Source organism: Scaptodrosophila lebanonensis, unplaced genomic scaffold (assembly GCF_003285725.1).
Source record: "Scaptodrosophila lebanonensis strain 11010-0011.00,11010-0021.00 unplaced genomic scaffold, SlebRS2 tig00000072-arrow-pilon, whole genome shotgun sequence".
Taxonomy (NCBI): Eukaryota; Metazoa; Arthropoda; class Insecta; order Diptera; family Drosophilidae; genus Scaptodrosophila; species Scaptodrosophila lebanonensis.
Genome location: NW_022060558.1, coordinates 6,915,848 through 6,938,026, shown reverse-complemented (window position 1 = coordinate 6,938,026; position 22,179 = coordinate 6,915,848). Strand labels below are relative to the sequence as shown.

At 44.6% G+C, this 22,179-nt stretch overlaps 2 protein-coding genes across 2 annotated transcripts in view; one reads left to right on the top strand and one right to left on the bottom strand.

Moving 5' to 3' along the window:
• Positions 1–8,255, top strand: part of LOC115625218 (disintegrin and metalloproteinase domain-containing protein 12) — a 40,317-nt gene extending 32,062 nt beyond the window's left edge. The window contains exons 6-9 of the mRNA XM_030520198.1: positions 33–206; positions 1,426–2,785; positions 2,910–3,039; positions 4,942–8,255. Coding sequence (XP_030376058.1) covers positions 33–206; positions 1,426–2,785; positions 2,910–3,039; positions 4,942–6,778 — 3,501 coding nt within the window. The 3' untranslated portion in view covers positions 6,779–8,255. The remainder of the gene's footprint in view (positions 1–32; positions 207–1,425; positions 2,786–2,909; positions 3,040–4,941) is intronic.
• A 4,023-nt stretch (positions 8,256–12,278) lies between these two features.
• LOC115625383 lies at positions 12,279–12,733 on the bottom strand. Its single transcript, XM_030520419.1, has 2 exons — positions 12,572–12,733; positions 12,279–12,482 (listed from the first exon to the last, which is right to left on the bottom strand). Exons 1-2 carry the CDS (start codon positions 12,720–12,722, stop codon positions 12,304–12,306), a joined length of 330 nt encoding a protein of 109 aa, XP_030376279.1. The 5' UTR covers positions 12,723–12,733; the 3' UTR covers positions 12,279–12,303.
• Between the last annotated feature and the right edge of the window lie 9,446 nt (positions 12,734–22,179).

The following is a 22,179-nucleotide window of genomic DNA, read 5'->3' as shown; positions in this document are numbered from 1 at the left end:
TCAGCCCTTTTTAAGGACTCCATTAATTTCAGCGAAAGCGACATGCAGATGACAATCAGTTGATACGTGGTCCCTACAATGCCAACAAATACTCCTCATATGTGGAGCTTGTTATTGTGGTGGACAACAAGGTGTACAAACACTTTGGCGAGAATACCAAAAAAGTTCATCAGTACTGCAAGGAATTGGCCAACATTGTAAATGCCGTAAGTAGTAAGAGCTCACCTCACCGAACGCTTTCCTACCAATTCAAAAACATTCATTAATTTCATTCAATAACAAGAAAGGAATGCTAGAGTCGAGCGGGCTCAACTCTTAAATATTCTGTACACACTCCCAAAGATAAGAAAAAAATGTGAATTTTAAATTAATTAATGTGTGTGAGGTACAAAATTATGTCAACAAACATCATCAACAACAGCTGCGGAGCTGGGTCAGATTATTAATTTATGGATTAATTTATGGCTATAACTTTCTTTCTAATTGATCTATCACAATGAAACTTAATCACTAACTGGATGTGACTACCAAATTTTAGTTCAATTCCAAGAATTGAGTGAGTTAGAGAAAATCGCGAACAAAGAGGGAGTGGGGCGGGACTATCGGAAAAATGATCAAACTTACCCTTTCTCGGGCTTAGGAGAATCTACATACCAAGTTTGGTTATTCTAGCTCCTATACTTTCTGAGATCCTTGCGTTCATACAGACAGACATGGCTGTATCGACTTTCCTTGTCACCCTGAACAATAATATATATACTTTGTGGGGTCTGCCAATTCTTCTGTGTGTTACATGTACACTCTCGCACAAAACTAATATACCTTTTTATCCTTTGGGTACAGGGTATAAATATAACCTTAGATTTAGGCTCTTTGTATTTTTGATTGGTTGCACTGATCAGAACTTTCAGTCAGATTTTTGAAATAAAAACAACAATAACAGAATTGAGTTTAATGCATTTTTATCCTCTGAACGATCCTTGTCACAACCACGAGGGTTTCCAAACTTTCCACAATCCCACAGCTACATAAACTCTTTACGTAATATATAAATATTGAGAAATGGTCTACGATTCTTTCCTCCGGGTGGTACAACCTGTAACTTGCACTTTTCAGTGAAGAATTTAAAAATAGCCCAATACGAAACAACATTTTAATTTAATTTAACATTAAACAATGTGAATTAAGAATTCTTAATAGGGCGCCCCCGACTTCGGTGGATTTTCTAATTCCACACCATAGAAATTGCCAACATTAAGAAAAGTACATAACTGTTTAATACAAACATAGTAAATATTTTCACTAGCAGATATATTACTTAATTTTTTGGCAAAAACTTCTTCCTGATATTTAGATATTGAAATACTTTCATACTTTAACTGATACTCCTATCGAAACCTATATTAATTTTTCTCACCTTCCCAGCTGTACGTGCCTTTGAACATATTTGTGGCGCTCGTCGGTGTGGTTATCTGGAATGAATCGAATGAGATTGAGTTCTCCAGCGATGGCGATGTGACCCTGCGCAATTTCCTCAACTATCGCAGCACTAAACTTGTGTTAGACCATCCTAATGATAACGCACAACTTTTGACAAAGGAGGTCTTTGCTGGCGGAGTGGTCGGAAAGGCTCTGAAGGGACCCATCTGCACGTACGAATACTCGGGTGGGGTTTCTATGCAACATAGCCAAATTTTGGCGGTAGTGGCGACGACCATGGCACATGAGATGGGCCACAACTTTGGGATGGAGCATGATTCATCAGAATGCAAGTGCCAGGACGAGAAGTGCATCATGTCCGCCTCGAGCACGGCGGTAGTGCCAGTACACTGGAGTAGCTGCAGCATCGACCAGCTGACCATTGCGTTTTCACGTGGCATGAATTATTGTCTGCGAAACAAACCCGCAAAACTGTTCGACTCTCCACAGTGCGGCAACGGGTTTGTTGAGCCTGGGGAGCAGTGTGATTGCGGTATGCCCAACCATTGCGAGAATACCTGCTGCAATGCCCACACCTGCATGCTACACGCCAACGCTTCGTGCGCCACAGGAGAGTGCTGCGATTTGAACACTTGCCGGCCCAAAGTGGCCGGAGCAGAATGCCGCGAGGCTGAGAATGAATGTGATCTACCAGAGTACTGCACGGGTGAATCAGAGTACTGTCCTGCAGATGTCTATCGCCGTGACACGGAACCGTGCGACGGAGGGCAGGCATATTGCTTTAAGGGCAATTGTCGCTCTCATGCGAATCAGTGCCGCATACTGTGGGGACCCACCGGCGACAATTCCGAGCATTGCTACTACAAAAATACCGATGGTTCACGGATGGGTAACTGCGGGTACAATCGGTTGAACAAGACATTTGTAAAGTGCAAGGATACAAATGTTAAATGCGGCATGCTCCACTGCATCCATTTAAATGAGCGACTGGAATTTGGTATGGAATCGGCAGCCGTTTTATCACACTCTTATGTCAGCCACGATCGCAAGATCGTAGCTTGCCGCACCGCCCTAGTGGATTTGGGGCTGCAGAGCACCGATCCCGGCCTGACACCTAATGGCGCCAAGTGCGGCGACGACAGCATGTGTGTCCATCAACAGTGCTTGCCCGTGGAAGAGGTGCGGAAGCTGGGCATGGGTGCCCGTTGCCCGGATGATTGCAATGGCAAAGGAAAGTGCAATAGTCGTGCCCATTGCCACTGCGACATTGGATTTGCTGGCGAGGCATGCACGCGCCCCGGCCCTGGTGGCTCTGTAGACAGCGGTCCAGCCACAGATCCTACTGGTAAGTCAAAGTGACAAACTTCGATGTCATTCAAAAACGGAACATTTGTTCATGTTTCACGAGCAACTTCTAACATCCTTCGTAGACCATTTTCAATATTTTAACTCGCTTTTCTCTCTTTCAGCCAACAAAATCTTCCAGCATTTCCTGTACATTCTATTCTTCGTTGTCGTACCGATGCTGTTTGTGTGCGTTTTGTTGTACCGGTGCCGGGAAACGAAGTACCTAGCCGGTGGAAAGTTTTCCGAGAACATGTATGTATCGTCGTCTACGTCTAGCAGCAACAGCAGTAGCAGTAGCAGTGCATGGGCTCCGAAGGCTCTCCCCTTTCCCTCCTCTACTCACACTGCTAGTTCACCCACTCTGAGTTCCGAGTCTTGTCCAAAGTCTAACACTGCTAACTCACACATTAACACGGCAACAGCCACCGCCACAATTACTAACATACACGCCACACTGCCACGCTTCAAATCTAGCCAGCAACTGTCCACCGGCTGTTCCAAGCCGGCTATACCGAAGAGTCGAAGCAACTACGAGGTCCACATAAAGGTGCCAAGCACCTTGCCCAGCCCCCACTCCAGGCGCAAGTTGTCGCCGCCAGCCCACATTTATGTGGCGGCACCCACGCCAATTGCACATACACCTAACACCAACAACAACACCAACAACAACACCAACAACAACACCAACAACAACACCAACAACAACACCAACAACAACACCAACAACAACAGCAACAACAATGTAGCACTTAACAAACACCCCAACACTAACAACAACAGCACACTGAGGCGAAAGCTGGACATAACGGCTCCACGTTTGCATGCCACTACAAATCCTTATGCGCTAACAGAAGGCGCGGAATACATACAAAGTGACATTGAGAGGTGCTGCAAAAAACAAAACAATAACAAAGAAAATACATAGTGCAAATGCATGAGCGAGCTGCCGCTGTGCTTGAAAAGAAGTGCTGTGCTTCAACAGATTTGCTGTGGTTGGCTTTAGTCGGTGGCTGCCCTAGATATTGCATTTATTTTTGGTACATACTCGTACACATACTTACATATGTATGTGATGGCACTTGATAGTTTTGCTAAAGTATCAATTGATAATTTGTATCTAAATTCATGGCCTTTTTATGCTTAGCCTACTCTAGTCATAGCCTTCGTTCTTAATTGAAAAACTTCCCCTGCGATTTCAAAATGTATGCAGAAATTAAGCGATACATGTACATACATAAGCATTTCTATAACTGTTCGCTTCAGACTTAAGTCCAGTACCCTCAAGAAAATAACACGAGCGAATCTAAGATAATGGACAGCAAATACTATAGGTACATATGTATATGCTTAATAATAAGACATTAGTTAAATTATATAAAATGCGATATGAACAAAACGAAGAATAGTTTTGTTAACGTTGTTTATATTACTTACGATATGAACTCGCATCACCCTACACAAACTTTGTGAAATCTGCTGCTGTTATACCCTTTACCCCGATGGTACGCTAGGTTTGTGCAACTGTATGTAACAAGCAGAAGAAAGTAAATATAGTATAATATGTTAGCCAGCATAACGAGACACATACATACATATGTATATACCATCTACGGCTTAACCCACAGTGACCAAACTTTTGGGCCCTTTTAATCCCTAGGCAACAATACTTTTTTGGATGCTGACATATTGAAATACCTCTGTATGTACAGCTGCTTCGTAAATTCGTAAATTAAATGGAACTAACAAGTGCCATCAGCTGTTCATCTCGTATTGTCCCATTGCCATATTTTTATTATTACTCAATCGTTATGTGTTCTGTATTTTCATTAATCTGTATGTATTCGTATGTGTTCGTACTTGTGTTAATTTTTTAATTTAATTCCGCTTTACTATTTCAATAAATGTAATCATCTTATATAACAATGGTTTTGGTATGTATGTATATACTATGTACACATACATATGTACATATGTATGTATGTATGTTCAGCATGACACGTCTTTTATGTAGCTTTTAGCAATGCACTCGCTTATCGTTGTGGTTCTTTTGTTACCCTGTGGTTACTGGTTACTGGTATGTCACACAACACACTTTTCCTAAAACGCCTCCAACTCCAAAACCATCCGTACTAATCCACCTTTTGTTCATTACAGTTTTAAAGTGGCTAGCTGTAGTAAACAAGCACCCACGCGTCCTCCCCAAAATGGCGCTGGGCCACCTACGGGTTCTGGACTGCCCAAGTCTACACCTAGCAGCACAGATGACATGAACTCAGCGCTGCTGAAGTCACCCAGCGACTCCACAGATGCCAATGCATCCGCTGGAAACGGAATGTTTGGCAAATTTAAGGGCTTTACGCTGCGTCCTTTGAACAACACAAGCTCTCCGGCCAGCAATTACAACGCCCCAAATGTAGCGTTTGTGCAACCCACTTTACAGCAGGACAACAATGGGGTTCCGCAGCGAGCAGCGCCACCGCCACCGACCCCCCCACATAAGGGATCCGAGCAGGAGGCAAGAAACACCTTGCCCAGGAAGGCGCCAGCGCGACCAGCGGCACCATCTACGTTGACGTCCATACAGGCGCCGGCACTGCCGCCACCCAATCCTGGTTCTACAGCGCGGCCCATTATCTCTCAGCCAGTGCTGGACTCATCGACGCTAACTATGGTGCCGCTGAAGAAAAGCCCCGACGAGTTATCCCCAACACCTAGTGGTACACAGAAGGCAGCACCACCGCCACCAGTCCCGCTTCACACGGATCCCAAGCTTAATATCAAACGAGACGGAACTATCCGCCGCTTTGCATCATTTCTCAAGAAGGATGAGAAGCCACCACTTAAGGAGAAGACCTATATTGATCGCGAACGCCTTCGAACGCTAGAAATATCAGCTCCTATGCCGGTGGCAACACCTGTGAATGCAGAATCTTCAAACTCGGACTCTGAAACGACGCCACGTGAAGACGAAACAAAGAATTTAGTTAAGCGCACGCAATCCATGCGCTCGCCAACGAAGAAGGCCCAAATCCAAACATTTGGCTCCATGAGATCGCCTCAGGGTGCTTCGCGCCCCAAGAGTAATATTGTCAATAGCGGCAATGCATTGCGACCGAAATCGCCGCCGCCACGACCCCCACCCGTAATAAAGAAGACCAATTCTACCACCTCGTCGGGCTATCAACTGCCCGTAGCTACTGCCAAAAGCACTGTAGAAAATACCTACGATGATTGCGAGGTAGTAGAGACTGTACTTACGCAAGGAGACACGCGTGCCTCAAACGATGACATCTACTCGGTAATCGATGAAATACCGCCGGCGGCGCAGACGCTTAAGCGCAGTGATCTGGTCAGCGTAGTCTGCAATAGCTCTAGCGATATGGGACTATTGGGCGAGATTGTCAATGAATTTGAAAAGATCAATGGCGACTCCATTTACTCTGGAACAGCTCTGAACAAGCCCAATTCGACGAATGAGGCGCCACGCAGCCCAACGCGACCGGCGCCACCTAAACCTGCGGGTAGCGGCGGAGAGGAAAAGACAACCACTACGGCAGCGGCGCCCGCTGTCACGCCTACATATCTGCGTCCAGCGCCGCTTAATGCCCCGGTGGCACGAGTGGCACCCACGCGCTCTGACATATCACCATCCAGAGCGTTCTCAAGCTTCAAACCACCGCCGTTGAGTAGCGGTGTCAGCAAGACGCCAATAGCAACCGCAGCATCAACGTCTATTGATCAACCTGCGCGGAGTGGTGCCACGCGGCCTAAATCCATTACAAAAGTAGCAACAAAACCACTGCCCAATGCAACAGCCACGCCCTCAGCCACAATACAAAAACCTAAGCCGCTCTCGGCCAAGCCATCGTTCAGTAGCGGGCTGTCTAAGAGATCCCCCTCAGCTCCCTCGACATCGGCGGCCCCAACACCGCCAACGGTTAAGACCTCTAACATTGCGTCGTTAACCCAACGATTCGAAAAACGCAAGTAGTCAGCACACAACCCCTTCGCTTGGCACTGATTTCGCAGCTGACGACCAGTGGGCGTCGGTGATATTTTTCATTCCTTGAACGCGTTTTAAAATACTTCCCACTCCTTCCCCATCTGTATTACTCAGTCGAAACGTGTTTCTTTATGGCCCGTCTTCTCATCTTATTTTTTGAGTGATTAGTTAATTCATTGGACAAGAAGTTAAACTCAATTTTAATGTAGAGTGCATTTAAAGTGGACAACACTTACATATTGATTCTTATAATCAATAAGCATCAGAAGATGCCGGTTCCACTGGACAGCTTACATTTAAATGTAAATTACATCATATATGTATGTACTAGATGGAAAAAACGGGTTATTTAATTGTTATATTAAGCGGTTTTATTTGCATCTATCACTGGTATTTCAAGTTTAAAGAAGAGCAAACATAAAAGCTTCAGTTCCAAGCGACCTATTTGGGATAAAATGTATGTGCTCGGACATCATATTATCTATGAGTAGCAAGGAGGCAATATGTGTACTTGGCATTACAGCTCACCAGGGTACTGTCGGCAACGAGAAACGGATAAGGCGAAGTAACCCCAAATGGAGCTGAGTACTGTAGAAAATGCCCCTAGGGCACTACCTGCCGAGCTCCGATACTGTATATTCAATATTAAAATACCTTTAAAACAACTCTTGAAACTAGGGGATCTCGTGAATTGCGGCACCACTAAGGACCCAAGTGTCTCCTGAATTTATCGTGTTTATGTTTTCGTGTAACATTTCCAATGACTATTTCCACTAGCATATTGCACAGTGAATGAACCGGTGGAATCAGGCTATTAGTAGGCAGATGACGAAATTGAGGATGTCTATTTGTTAAAATGGTTGTCAACTTTGAGAAGAACATGAGAAGTCGGGTCTATTTATTTGTTAGCTCCCTAATGATAATATTTGATGAGTGCGAGCTCGAACGTCGAGCTCATGTATCATGCAAAATGGGAGTTGCATGTGTCTGTAATTATATCATACAAGTATTGTAGGTAATCATATAATACACATACTCGTAGTACATATATATGTATATTTATGTAGTTTACTAGATGTTATGCTTTTGTAAATAAAAACCAAAGAAGTCTAATTGTCACAAAATGCGCCACGTGCAGATATCTTAATGCAATTAATTCCACAACAAATGTAAATTTAAACGCTTGTAAACAAGATAATGCGTAATGTGCGATTTCCAATAATGCTCTCAATGATTTAAAAAAAAAACAGCTGTTTTCATAAATAAATGAATTTTTCCTTGTAAAAAAAACGTAACTGAAAAGTAGGTAACAAAAATCAACAACAAACGATATCAAAATATAACTTAGTCTAATTGGGTTAGCTTAACGCCTATGTGAAACGCCAATTATAGCGCAAAAGTTGTGTAATTTAGCTTATAAATCAAATTAAATCCCAAAATAAATGATAAATAATTTATTTTCAAAGACTGTAATTTTTACTGAATTATTTCAAGCTAGTATTTGGAATATTTTATCAAAACAAAATGATACGGTCGTACAATGGGTCAATACACTGTACCAACAAGTGGGGAAGATAAAGTCGGGTATCCCAACTTTGACATACATACTTTGTACATATGTGTAGATAAATTATATAAATTTAAAACAATTCAGAAGATTGAAAAAAAGTAACGAAACTGTAATTTTACAAACAAATTTTTGAACACATAGGAATTGTGTCTATGTGAGTTTGTGCGTGAAATTGTGCCTGTGTGTTAGCATGTGTGCAGTACAGAGTTGAGTCAAAGCAGCAGCAACAACCACAGCTTCGGGCAGCGCTAGAAGAGATTATATTTATGGCTAAAACTTCCTTTCAAATCGACCTATCATGATAAAACTTGGCATACGGACATCACAGGATATAATTACCAAATTTGATTCCAAAAAGTTATGGAAAATCACTAATTATAGGGGAGAGGGGGAAATTCCGAAATAAACATTTTCTGCGTATTCGCCTAAAAAGCCACACAAACAAGACTAAAATAGCCAAAAGTCAAATTTTGGTCAAGAACATACCAAATTAGGCCGAATTCATGGAGTTAATCTAATGCACTAACGAGAAGTTGATCCATAGAGAAGAAGTGAACCATACTTCTTCAGAAACAGCCAGCTACGTATACAAAATATTGGAATATGAAGTCGACACCAGATATAGCAAGGGACTTCTACAGAAGGGACAACTGGAAACTCCTTTCAAACCACACAAAAACTTAGAACAAATATTGGCATAACAAGAAGGTAATGCTAAAGTCGAGCGAGCTCACATACCCTGTACCTCCAAAAAAAAAAAAGAAAAAAAATTTAAAAAAAAATGTTTAATTATTTAAAAAAAATGTTTAACAAATTAAAAAAAATTAAATGAATTAATTAAATTAAATACAAATACATACAAAAGTGAAGACATGTTTATGTACAGTTTCAACATCATACATTTCCATCAGAATCGTGTCTCTGCGTGTATGTACATATGCAGCACAAAGTTGAACCAAAGCAGCAACAACAACAGCTACGGGCAGAGCTGCAGAGCATGGGCAGAGATTTTATTTATGGCTATAACTTTCTTCAGAGTTGACCTATCATGATGAATCTTGGCATACGGAGACTTATTTAGAAAATGGACGTAATTGCCATATTTTAACATTTCAAAGTTCAAAGAATATACGGTTAAATACGGTTACTTATGGAAAAAACAGGAATAGCGGGAGAGTGAGGAGGGTGCATCAGAAAAAAAACACAATCTCGGACTTGGGAGAATTTGGATACCAAGTTCGGTTATTCTAGCTCTTATACTTTCTGAGATCCTTGCATTCATACAGACAAACAGACGGACAGACAGACGGACGGACGAACCGACAGACGGACATAGCTACAAGGTAACTAACAAGCTTCATATGCCACAGGTCCCTAGCGCACAATTATGCTATTGCTCGCTTTAATCAATTTAATTCAAATAAACAGCATCAATACCAACAAATGTTATGTCATTTCTTCAATACACACTACATAGTATAATCAAAACATCCACTTCGATTGATCACAAAGAAAGCCTTAATCATATTGCACATACCAACTGATCCCCAACTTATCTCTATATATATAAAACAGTTTGTCCTGACTGACTGATTGGTCATCAACGTACAGCCCAAACGGTAAAAGCTAGGAAGCTGAAATATGGACTCAAGTATCCTTTCATAGTGTGCCCACTAAGGAAGGATTTTGGAAAATTCGAGCTCCAAAGGGGGGAATACAGGCTCCAACGTTTGTATGAAAAATCTACAATTTTCATCTGGTTAACTTCAAACTTAGTTTGTATACTCTCAGAAAAATTCCAAGAAAAACTGTATACTTGGTTTTTTGGGGACTAAAATATGGGAGTTTACCTGTAAAAAAAATGGGGCACAAAAGGAAACCGCGTCAACAGCCCACAGCCCAAACGGCAAGAGCTATGAACCTGAAATTTGGGCTCAAGGATCCTATCATAGTGAAGGTGCCCACTAAGAAGATTTTGAAAAATTCAAGCTCCAAAGGGGGGAAAACGAGCTCCAAAGTTTGTTTGAAAATTCTGAATTTCTGCATCGATCAACTTTAAATTAATGCATATGTACACACATATGTATGTATGTATGCCTGTGTACGTACATATATAGCATGTATGTACATTCGTTTGTATGTATACATTGGACAATCGAGCACTGTTGTTTGATTGTAATAAATAATGTTATATGGTTTTAAATCAAATTTTTAAAACTAAAAACAACAAAAACTACAAGTCATTGGCTCGCGCTTCTTCTTTCGTTTTGATCATTTACGCCTGTTAATTTCAAAGGCAAAATGTCAAAAGTTTACAGTTACCGTCTCTAGCCAACGACTGCGTAAGCGATAGTAAAGCAGAAACCGAAAGCGGACCTACGCATATTCTTCTTCACGTTGCGGGCAGATGTACATATGTATGTTTGTATATGATTTGTTCTAATTGATCTCAATAAATTATAAGATGTTATTATTTAAATTTTCTGTTAATTGCATTCAAACTTCGATGGAATTATTGATTGTATCGACGGATTCAACTATCGATAGTTTTGATGCTCTAACACATAGAGCATCCGACACATGCCCATCTCTAGCATCTCAGCTGATCGCATATTTACAGCGACTTGCCGTTTTAGTGTTAGCTAACAACGCTACAAATATACTCTGAACAAATCTAAGAGTCATTTATCGTTAAGCCTATTTTGTGAGTTTATTCATGCGATTTACAAAAGCAGAAACACACCTTTTACATTCACAACAATCATATTTGGAATTGAAGACACAAATTAGTGTTGAATTAAAAAATTTAATACATATGTATGAAAAATTTAAATGTATGTACATACATATCAGCGTTACCGAACGCTCCAATTTTGGCGGGACGTCCCGATTTATAAATCAAAATTAAATGTCCCGCGTTGGACTTTTCGGGGATAACTCAACCGTGCGTACAACGTGCTGAGGAAGCACACAGTTGTCAGGACTGGCATTCCGCCCGGTGCGTAACGAAGATATGTATGTACATATGTATGTATGTACGTATAACCATACATAGTACTTATTGTACTATATTTGCTATTTGGAAAATGAACTCTTTAAAAAACTTTATAGAGCGTCGAAAGAAGAATATCATATAGTAAATAAACTTATAATTATAATCACATTGTATTAAGCTCAGCAAAGACGGGCAAGACCTGCTAGTTAACTCATATAACTTTACCTAGACCAGAACGGCTATCAATTAGACTACACCAGAACACAGTCTTATTTCGAGAACGAAAAGAAAGTATGTATTTAACCAAGAAAACAAAGAAAGAAACAATTTATGTGTTGCTGACAGAGCCAGCCGCAGAACCCCAGATTACAATATTGTGCCAGTATCCGCAACAGAAATAATTAAATATGTAGAACCCAATGTAATTATAACTTGGAACATATGTATCATGCACATAGTAAAACTAATATCATACGAAATTGTACAAAGCTACACAACAATTTACAAATAGGGAAATAAAATTGTAATCTTCAATTTATGTGTTACCAATTCACACCAAAAACATATGTATATATGTACATACATATATACGATTTCTTTCAGTGATGGGTAACTAGAGTGGACAAATTGGAAGACGTGGGCTTGTAGGGTTTGTGTACTTTTTCGGGAGGTAGAGTCTGAGTATTAGGCTCTAATTGCATGTGTGTACGTACATATTTTATAGAAATTATGTTTTTTATCTAGGAGTTACAGAGAGGTATTTCTAAGACGTGGCAGGAATACCCATATATTGTTGCATCGGGCTGGTCACGAAGAATAAAAGGTGGCAGCGCTACGGAAGGCGCCAAGAATTTATAAAGGTACTGCAGCGCCATCTAGCGGTACCGAGCGAGGCACCATGGTGGCAACTGCAGCCACGCAGGCGCAGGGTTGTGTCCCGATGGCACCTCAAAGTGGGGAAACGTCAAGGCCGTGATGAACGGATGCGCAAGGACGTAAAAATCCGCAGGCATACGACATCCGGCCTATAAAAGGCAAGCCGCAACACGCCATTCCTGTTTTTGGGGCGACGGTGCAGACCCACGAGGCAGTGTTTTCTTTTGGTGAACTGGAGGCCGTGCTGAAACCTGAAAAAGGAAAGGAAGAACCAGAAGCCGTTCGAAGGTGAGCATAAGGATATAGATGCAAGGCAGAACTAATGCCGATGTATACATACCTGTATATCCACTTAAATGTGCCGACCAGTGCTTAAATGCCTTTTGTTCCTTGGCATATAGATTTTCCGGCATATCGCCAAGTTTTCGGACAGCGGTGGAACCATACACAGCAGCTGCAGCGGCCGTCATAAGTAGCAGCACGAGCCGCATCGTAGCAGGAGCAACAACGACAGCAGCAGATCCAGCACCAGCGTTTTCAACGGCAGCAGCAGCAACGACAGTGGCAGCCGGAGCAAAGGCGCCCACCCAAGAAGTGGCAGCAGCAATAGCGGCGCCACCACAACGCAACAGCAGACACGTCCGTCTGCGCCATCAGCAGCGGAGGATAGACAAGCCGGTGAGTCCGTTCCTTGGCCACGCGCCGTGCCTATTGTTCGCGGTTGAGCAGCGACATCAGGCAGAGATCCCGCGCGCCTTACGTCGTGTCGTTTGTATGGGCTGCGCCTGCAGGGTCCCACACGCCGCCCCATTGAAGTTTCTGCAAAAGAAAAAAAAAGAAGATAAAACAAAATATATATACATAGACCATTAAAACCAAAACGAGGCAGAAAGTGGCACCTAGACAGAGCTTGGCGCTCTATTTAATTAATAAAAAATTCACACTCTTATACACTTATATTGTACGAAGATTGCCAATTGCAGTAGCGCGCAGTGTTTTATATTAGTCTTATATTTCTATTGCGCCCATGACCGTCGAGAGCTCTCGTTAGGATTTGGTTGGACATTTTTCTATAAATTTTTGTACCGCGCATATTTTTCTCATACACATACACATATATCTATATACATATTTATTTGCCATAAGCATACTTGCATGTTGGCGCACATAAAGAACCGCATTGGCCGTTGGCAAGCCTTCTTTATTTTGTTTTTATATAAATTATTATTGTTCCATATTTACATTGTTTTCACTCACACTCAATCACACTGAAATATATGTATGTTTGTAGCCACATAAACTGAAAATTAATTGTTAATTTTAATGGTCGCACCGTTGGTGATGATGCATTAAAGCAGCATCAGTAGGGGCGGGAGACTCACCTGTGCCATGGAATAGCCCAAGCACGGTCCAAAGATAGGGTATCCAAGAAACATTTTGGCTTTGGATACAGGCAGGGAGGGTACGCCTGGGATAACAACAGCTAAATCCCATACAGTTGTCCGATGCCTCCAATCCCTGTCCGTCCGCACGTATATTATCTCCTTTTACAGTCACCCGTATTCGTACGGATGGCTTGAGGGAGTTATCCGTTTATTTGTTTTCTTGTCGCAGTACGTTTCTTTTAGTTTATGTTAGTTTTTTTGGTTTGTTTACGTTTTGAATTCGGTTTTGTATATTGCGCGTCGAATTTATTGTAGTGATGGCATTTTGTTTATCGATGGAGGAACCGTGTTATCGGTTATTGTACGACTCACGCGGGCATAGGGTTGGAACCACACACCCAAGGAGAATTCCGATGAGCCAGCCGGCGTTGCCCAAGAGGAAAAGCGTAGTCGTAACAATATGGCGCCCAATTTTGGATGTTTGAATTTTTAATGCCAAGGAGTAGGTGGAGTTGTTTAGGGCCCTGTACCACTTTTGGGGAGGAGTCTAGGCAGCCGCCGTACGCAGGCGGAGAATTTAGATAGGAAAAAAAAAAATTAAGCCGATGGCTAGGGGCCGACGATCGGTATGGTAGGGACGGAATCCCTCATAGCACCAACTGCAAGCGTGTGTGACATGGACAGTAAGTCACGAAGGTGCGAGTATGAGCCCTTCGTTTGCGACTGCCATTTGGAACGACGCTAGGCAATGGGTACTATGGGGGGATTCCAATGCGCGTTTTTTTTTTGTTATTTCGTTTCAGTGTTTTTGTTGTAATTCTTGCGTCAATTCGTTTGTGCACGGTCGCCGTGGTGTCATCGTGTTTGCCTGGTGGACGTAGAGTACCGGTGGCCCAGGATGACTAGGAAAGTCGCCTGCGATGCACCGCTACGCACGGTGAGCCAGAGCAGATGGTGCCCAAAACAGAATTGGGTGTCAAGAAGCAACCATTTAATTTGTTGGCTGTCGTTCATCGCCGTCAAGGCGATAAATGTAGCAGCGAACAAATATAGCAGGATTGTGGCGTAGGGCAGCGGTACAGGCGTAGATATTATAGGAGCCGTGTTTGGGTTCCGGCGGAGTGTGAGTCTCAGCCCCTATATACAGAAGTTTAAAAGAAAATTTGTTTGTTTATTGCTTACATTTTATTAAGTCTGTTTGGTTACGTTTGGTGCATATACATATGTTACATTTGTCTTGTGGTTGAGCGTATATATATTTTTTTTTGGTTTCCGTGCAAAGTTGGACGTGAATTTATTTAAAGATTTGTTTTTTTTATTTTTACTACTATATTCATATTTATTTATTCCAATTCACATATTTATCTATTTATTGTTGTACCTATTTATTTATCCATCATACATATTCAGCGTACATATATTTTCTTGCCCATTTGTTTTTGTTGTTTTGGGCGTTTGCAAACATTTTCATTGTTTGGAATACATACATATATACAATTATCCAATTAATACGATTTTTTCTTCGGGGCCTGCTTGAAAGCTGAACAAATTCATAATCCAAAATATAAATAAATATTATAAAAAAACAGAGCGTATTTTTTTTGGATTGAAATGGAGAAGGATTCTGCGCGGGCGTATAACACAAGGTCGAGAACTGCCAGAAATGATGATCTGGAGGAACACCTAGAAGGAGCCGTAGGTTTTTCCACCGGTGGCCTCATGCACACTCCTCCGAGGCCGTCCATAGCACCAGCAGTACACTGGGACGCCGAGCCAGTAGTCGCGTCGGTGGTAGAAGCAGCAGTGGCCCAGGCGAACGAAACATACCGCCAATCGCAAAAAGAGGGCATCAACAAAGTGTTGCAGGAGGAAATCCGAATGGGGTTTCAAGACTTGATGGGCGCGTTGAAAGAAGTTTTGCAACCGCGAGCGAATAGCGGCGATTCAGCTGCAAATGGAGCATGGCAACCGCCAGTCAGCCAGAATCGGGGTGCGGTGCCAAAACGGCCGCATCAATACCAGGCTGAACCTCTAACACCAGCAAGAGGAACTTCGCGTCCAGTAGCAAGGCCAGCGGCAGCTAATTCCTCCAGTGGAGCTGGCAATAGCAGCAACACAGCTCGAAATTGGCAAAATCCCGCAGCACAATCGGCCCGTCGAAGAAGCAACAGGCGTAACGATGGGAGTGGTCAGCTGGACCCGCCTCCTCCGTATGTAGCGGCGAATGGCAGATCCGGATGGTGCCGCGTCGAAAAGTGGGACATCGTTTTCAGCGGCGATAAGGAAAAAATGGCTGTTGAAGACTTCGTTTTCCAGGTCGAGTTCCTTCAGAGACAGTGTCGCTGCGCATGGTCCGAAGTATTAAACAGTTTCCATCTGTTAGTAACTGGGCACGCTCGCGAGTGGTACTGGCAGTACGTCAGGGACCACCGGGCAGACAGCTGGCCAGAACTAAAACGAAGCATGCTGTCCCGTTTTAAAGGCGCCGCCGATGAATTCGAGCGCATGCGTCAATTGCGCGAAAGACGGCAGAAGGCAAGCGAAAGCGTTGAGGAGTACTTCCATGCCATGAGGAAACTGGCGTCGCGTCTCCACACAGCACCATCTGAAAACGAGATGATGAAATATATAAAAAAAGGATTAAAAATAGAACTAGCTCGTTATGTGTATGCGATGCGCGTGTACACGGTAGACCACTTACGTGACGAATGCGTAGAGGTGGAAGCTATGGTCCAGCGGCGAGAAGGCGTGTTCCCAACACGCAGCGGCACACGTTTTAGTGGCGGAAACCGTCCGCCGGCAGTGGAGGAGTTGGTCGACGACACTAACGGCGAGGAGTCGGCGGATTTCGGCGTAGTTGAAGAGGCGCGTTTGGCAAGGCGTCCGCAACAGGCGTTAGTTTGCTGGAACTGCAGACAAGCCGGCCATAGTTTCCGCGACTGCATGTCACCGGAAAGGCGCGTCTTCTGTTATAGGTGTGGCAGGCCCGACACCTATAGTCCAACCTGTCCCGATTGCACGGGAAACGGCCGTCGGAGTGCGGAGCAAGTGGGCGAATCGCGCTCGACACAGGTGCCCACCAGGATGACAGCGGAGCGGTCCTGAAAGAAGAATTTCATAAGAAAAATACCCCATATAGTAATAAGTTGAAATTTTTACCGTACGAGGAAAAGATGCGGGCATATCTGGAGGCGCGTAATAGAATTTTTGCCCAACATCAGTTTGATGGGATGAGGATGGTGACAGCCAAAGTTAAAAAGGCCCGAGCACGATTCCGAGTGAGAAGGCAGACGAAGAAGCTGGTAGCCGAGGCAGTGCGACGCGAAGGAGCAGCAGATCCGAGGATTTTTGCCGAAGTACTGGTACGAGGCCATGTGCTACGCGGTTTGCTGGATACCGGGGCCTCGGTAAGCGTGCTAGGCAAGGGCAGTCTGGAACTGCTGAAAGAGATTGGCATGGTGCCCAGAAATTACATTTCGATAATTAAAACAGCAGGCGGTGAAGACAGAGCCGTAATTGGACGAGTGCGTTTACCAGTGGTGTATCGAGAAGAGGCCAAAGAAGTGGAATTTTACGTATGCCCATCACTCGAACAGAACGCGTATTTCGGTATCGACTTTTGGCGGCTGTTTAACTTGGCACCACTATTAATTCCTCCAGAAAAGCCAGCCGTTAAAAGACTTGTCCTCGATGAATTGCTAGCTGATAGAGTGGCGCATTATGCGGACCAGGATGAAGTAAGGCCTGAACCAGATATGTGGAAATTGAATGAACAACAAAAGCTGCAATTGGAACAAGTAAAAAAAGAATTTTTAACCTTCGAAGAAGCGGGATTAGGCAAGACTACTTTGGAGACTCACCGAATTGAATTGGTCAGCGGAGCAGAGCCAGTGAAAGACAGGCACTACCCTCTATCACCCGCTATGCAGAAGATTGTGTGGGATGAGGTGGACAGCATGCTGGCGCTTGGCGTCATCGAGGTAAGCGATAGTCCGTGGAGTAACCGCACCACCATAGTGCGACGGCCGGGCAAGAACCGCTTTTGCCTCGATGCCCGCAAGTTGAACAAACTGACAGTCAAAGATGCCTATCCGCTACCATGCGTGGAGGGAATCCTATCTGGAATCGATCAGACATATTATATTTCCAGTGTGGACCTGAAATTTGCGTTTTGGCAGGTGGAGTTGGAGGAGTCCAGTAGAAGGTGCACTGCGTTTACGGTACCAGGGCGACCGTTGTACCAATTCCGCATGATGCCTTTCGGGTTGTGTAACGCCGCTCAAAGGTTGTGCCGGCTGATGGACAAGGTCATACCGAATGAACTGAGGTCCAACGTTAAAGTATATCTAGACGATTTGGTAGTCTTCGCGGCTGATTTTGATACGCACTTGGAGTACCTGAAGAGAGTAGCTGAATGCCTCAAGAAGGCAAACCTGACGATAGGGTTACAAAAGTCGAAGTTTTGCTTTAAAACGTTGAAATACCTGGGATTTATCGTGGGCGGCGGCGTGCTTCGAACAGATCCAGAACGGGTGCAGGCGATACAGCGCATACAGGTGCCAAGGTCCGTAAAGGAGGTTCGAGCTTTCTTAGGAACCGCCGGGTGGTACAGGCGATTTATTAAAGATTTTGCCACCTTAGCGGCTCCGCTCACTGAGGCTTTGAAAAAGCGATCGGGAGGTAGGTTCTCACTCGGTGGCGAAGCGATTGCAGCATTTGAGGCGTTGAAGAAGGCGCTCACATCTGCGCCAGTGCTGGTACACGCGGATTTTTCACGCCCATTTTTTGTACAATGTGACGCATCCCATATTGGCGTCGGAGCCGTATTATTCCAGGTGGATTTGCAGGGAAACGAGAGGCCCATTGCGTTCTTTTCTGCCAAGATGAACAAGCACCAGGTGAACTACTCGGTGACCGAGAAGGAGTGCTTGGCGGCGGTATTGGCGATACAAAAATTCCGGCCATACATCGAAATGATGCCATTCACAGTCATAACCGATCACGCCAGTTTGAAATGGCTGATGTCCATGAAGGATTTGTCCGGGCGATTGGCTCGTTGGTCGTTGCTGATCCAGGGCTTCGACTTTGAAATCACGCACCGGAAGGGCTCCGACAACATCGTGGCGGATATGCTGTCCAGAAGCACCGAAGCCGAAACTTTAGAGGAGTTGGATTTCTTCCCAGGAGACCTGTTGGGTATAGAAACCGCAGAATTCGAATCAGAGGAGTATCGGGAGCTGATTAGCGAAATTCAAAGTCAAAAAGATAAATTACCTGATTTAAAAATTGAAAACGGGGTGATCTACAAAAAGACATCCTTCAATCGGCTAGAAGATCAGCTCGAAGGCAGTGTGTGGAAACTGTGGGTTCCGCGTGCGCTAACCGGCATGCTTATATCGAAGGCCCATACCGAAGCGTCAACGCATGGAGGAGTGTTGAAGACGTTGTCCTGGTTGCGGCGGCAGTTTTATTGGCCGGGAATGGCCAAAGACGTTGCTGAAGTGGTCCGAAAATGCGTGGTCTGCAAAGAGACGAAAGCCACCAATTACGGGATGCAGGTGGGAATTGGTGCAGAAGTCGTCACGGAGAGGCCGTTCCAGAAGTTATACATAGACTTCTTGGGCAAGTATCCGCGATCAAGGAAGGGGCACGCCTTCATATTCATAGTGGTAGATCACTTCACCAAATTCACGTTCCTGAAGGCGATGCGAGAGGCCACCACTCGGAGCGTCGTCGACTTCTTGGTGAACGAAGTGTTCCATACGTTCGGCGTTCCAGAAGTCATACACTCCGATAATGGTAAGCAATTCACGTCCAAGCAGTTTGCAGACATGATGGAGGGCTACGGTGTTAAGCATCTGCGGACACCGGTGTATTCGCCGCAAAGCAACGCGTCCGAAAGGGTGAACCGGACTATACTGTCCGCGATACGGGCGTATCTGGGGCAGGATCACCGCGAGTGGGACCTACACCTTCCGGAAATTGAAAGGGCCATCAGAAACAGCGTGCATTCTGCGACTGGAGTAACGCCTTTTTTCGCACTATTCGGCCGACATATGATGTTGCACGGTTCGCAGTACCGATTGGCGAGGAAATTAAGGTCCTTAGACGAGCACGAATTCGCAGCGTTGAGTACAGCAGACAGGCAATCCCTGTTGCAACAGAAAATCCAGGCACAATTGCATGCGGCGTATGAGCGCAGTAGCGTTCGCTATAACCGGCGTGCGCGGCGGCTAAGACTAGCGCCCGGCCAGGAGGTATACCGGCGAAACTTTGCATTGAGTGATTTCAGCCGCGCGTTCAACGCGAAATTCGCGCGGAAATTTCTAAAAGCTCGCGTAAGGAAATCCATCGGCACCAACGCATACGAGCTGGAAGATTTGCAAGGGAACTTGCTGGGGGTATTCCACGCAAAGGATATCCGAGTGTGACGCCTGTCCTAAGGCAAAATGGATGAATATAGGGAGGAGGATGCAGCCAGAGCTACTCACCTGAAGATCAAGAGTGGGTGTGGCCTACGTTGGGCGCCGCGGTAGTAGTCATCCGAGGCAACGCCGGACTCGAAGCAGAGGACTCCAACAACACCAGCCGTTTGATGCGCGCAAACATCACTTCGGGGCACGAGCGTCCGCCCACTTGGATATTTGCGGTGGTGTTGCATCGGGCTGGTCACGAAGAATAAAAGGTGGCAGCGCTACGGAAGGCGCCAAGAATTTATAAAGGTACTGCAGCGCCATCTAGCGGTACCGAGCGAGGCACCATGGTGGCAACTGCAGCCACGCAGGCGCAGGGTTGTGTCCCGATGGCACCTCAAAGTGGGGAAACGTCAAGGCCGTGATGAACGGATGCGCAAGGACGTAAAAATCCGCAGGCATACGACATCCGGCCTATAAAAGGCAAGCCGCAACACGCCATTCCTGTTTTTGGGGCGACGGTGCAGACCCACGAGGCAGTGTTTTCTTTTGGTGAACTGGAGGCCGTGCTGAAACCTGAAAAAGGAAAGGAAGAACCAGAAGCCGTTCGAAGGTGAGCATAAGGATATAGATGCAAGGCAGAACTAATGCCGATGTATACATACCTGTATATCCACTTAAATGTGCCGACCAGTGCTTAAATGCCTTTTGTTCCTTGGCATATAGATTTTCCGGCATATCGCCAAGTTTTCGGACAGCGGTGGAACCATACACAGCAGCTGCAGCGGCCGTCATAAGTAGCAGCACGAGCCGCATCGTAGCAGGAGCAACAACGACAGCAGCAGATCCAGCACCAGCGTTTTCAACGGCAGCAGCAGCAACGACAGTGGCAGCCGGAGCAAAGGCGCCCACCCAAGAAGTGGCAGCAGCAATAGCGGCGCCACCACAACGCAACAGCAGACACGTCCGTCTGCGCCATCAGCAGCGGAGGATAGACAAGCCGGTGAGTCCGTTCCTTGGCCACGCGCCGTGCCTATTGTTCGCGGTTGAGCAGCGACATCAGGCAGAGATCCCGCGCGCCTTACGTCGTGTCGTTTGTATGGGCTGCGCCTGCAGGGTCCCACACGCCGCCCCATTGAAGTTTCTGCAAAAGAAAAAAAAAGAAGATAAAACAAAATATATATACATAGACCATTAAAACCAAAACGAGGCAGAAAGTGGCACCTAGACAGAGCTTGGCGCTCTATTTAATTAATAAAAAATTCACACTCTTATACACTTATATTGTACGAAGATTGCCAATTGCAGTAGCGCGCAGTGTTTTATATTAGTCTTATATTTCTATTGCGCCCATGACCGTCGAGAGCTCTCGTTAGGATTTGGTTGGACATTTTTCTATAAATTTTTGTACCGCGCATATTTTTCTCATACACATACACATATATCTATATACATATTTATTTGCCATAAGCATACTTGCATGTTGGCGCACATAAAGAACCGCATTGGCCGTTGGCAAGCCTTCTTTATTTTGTTTTTATATAAATTATTATTGTTCCATATTTACATTGTTTTCACTCACACTCAATCACACTGAAATATATGTATGTTTGTAGCCACATAAACTGAAAATTAATTGTTAATTTTAATGGTCGCACCGTTGGTGATGATGCATTAAAGCAGCATCAGTAGGGGCGGGAGACTCACCTGTGCCATGGAATAGCCCAAGCACGGTCCAAAGATAGGGTATCCAAGAAACATTTTGGCTTTGGATACAGGCAGGGAGGGTACGCCTGGGATAACAACAGCTAAATCCCATACAGTTGTCCGATGCCTCCAATCCCTGTCCGTCCGCACGTATATTATCTCCTTTTACAGTCACCCGTATTCGTACGGATGGCTTGAGGGAGTTATCCGTTTATTTGTTTTCTTGTCGCAGTACGTTTCTTTTAGTTTATGTTAGTTTTTTTGGTTTGTTTACGTTTTGAATTCGGTTTTGTATATTGCGCGTCGAATTTATTGTAGTGATGGCATTTTGTTTATCGATGGAGGAACCGTGTTATCGGTTATTGTACGACTCACGCGGGCATAGGGTTGGAACCACACACCCAAGGAGAATTCCGATGAGCCAGCCGGCGTTGCCCAAGAGG

Excerpts from the sequence above, each read along its gene's own strand:
- LOC115625383 (XM_030520419.1), bottom strand. The coding sequence starts at position 12,722 with ATGCGGCTCGTGCTGCTACTTATGACGGCCGCTGCAGCTGCTGTGTAT. Across the intron at positions 12,483-12,571 it reads ACATTTAAGTGGATATACAG|GTTTCAGCACGGCCTCCAGT; the intron begins GTATGTATACAT and ends TTCCTTTTTCAG.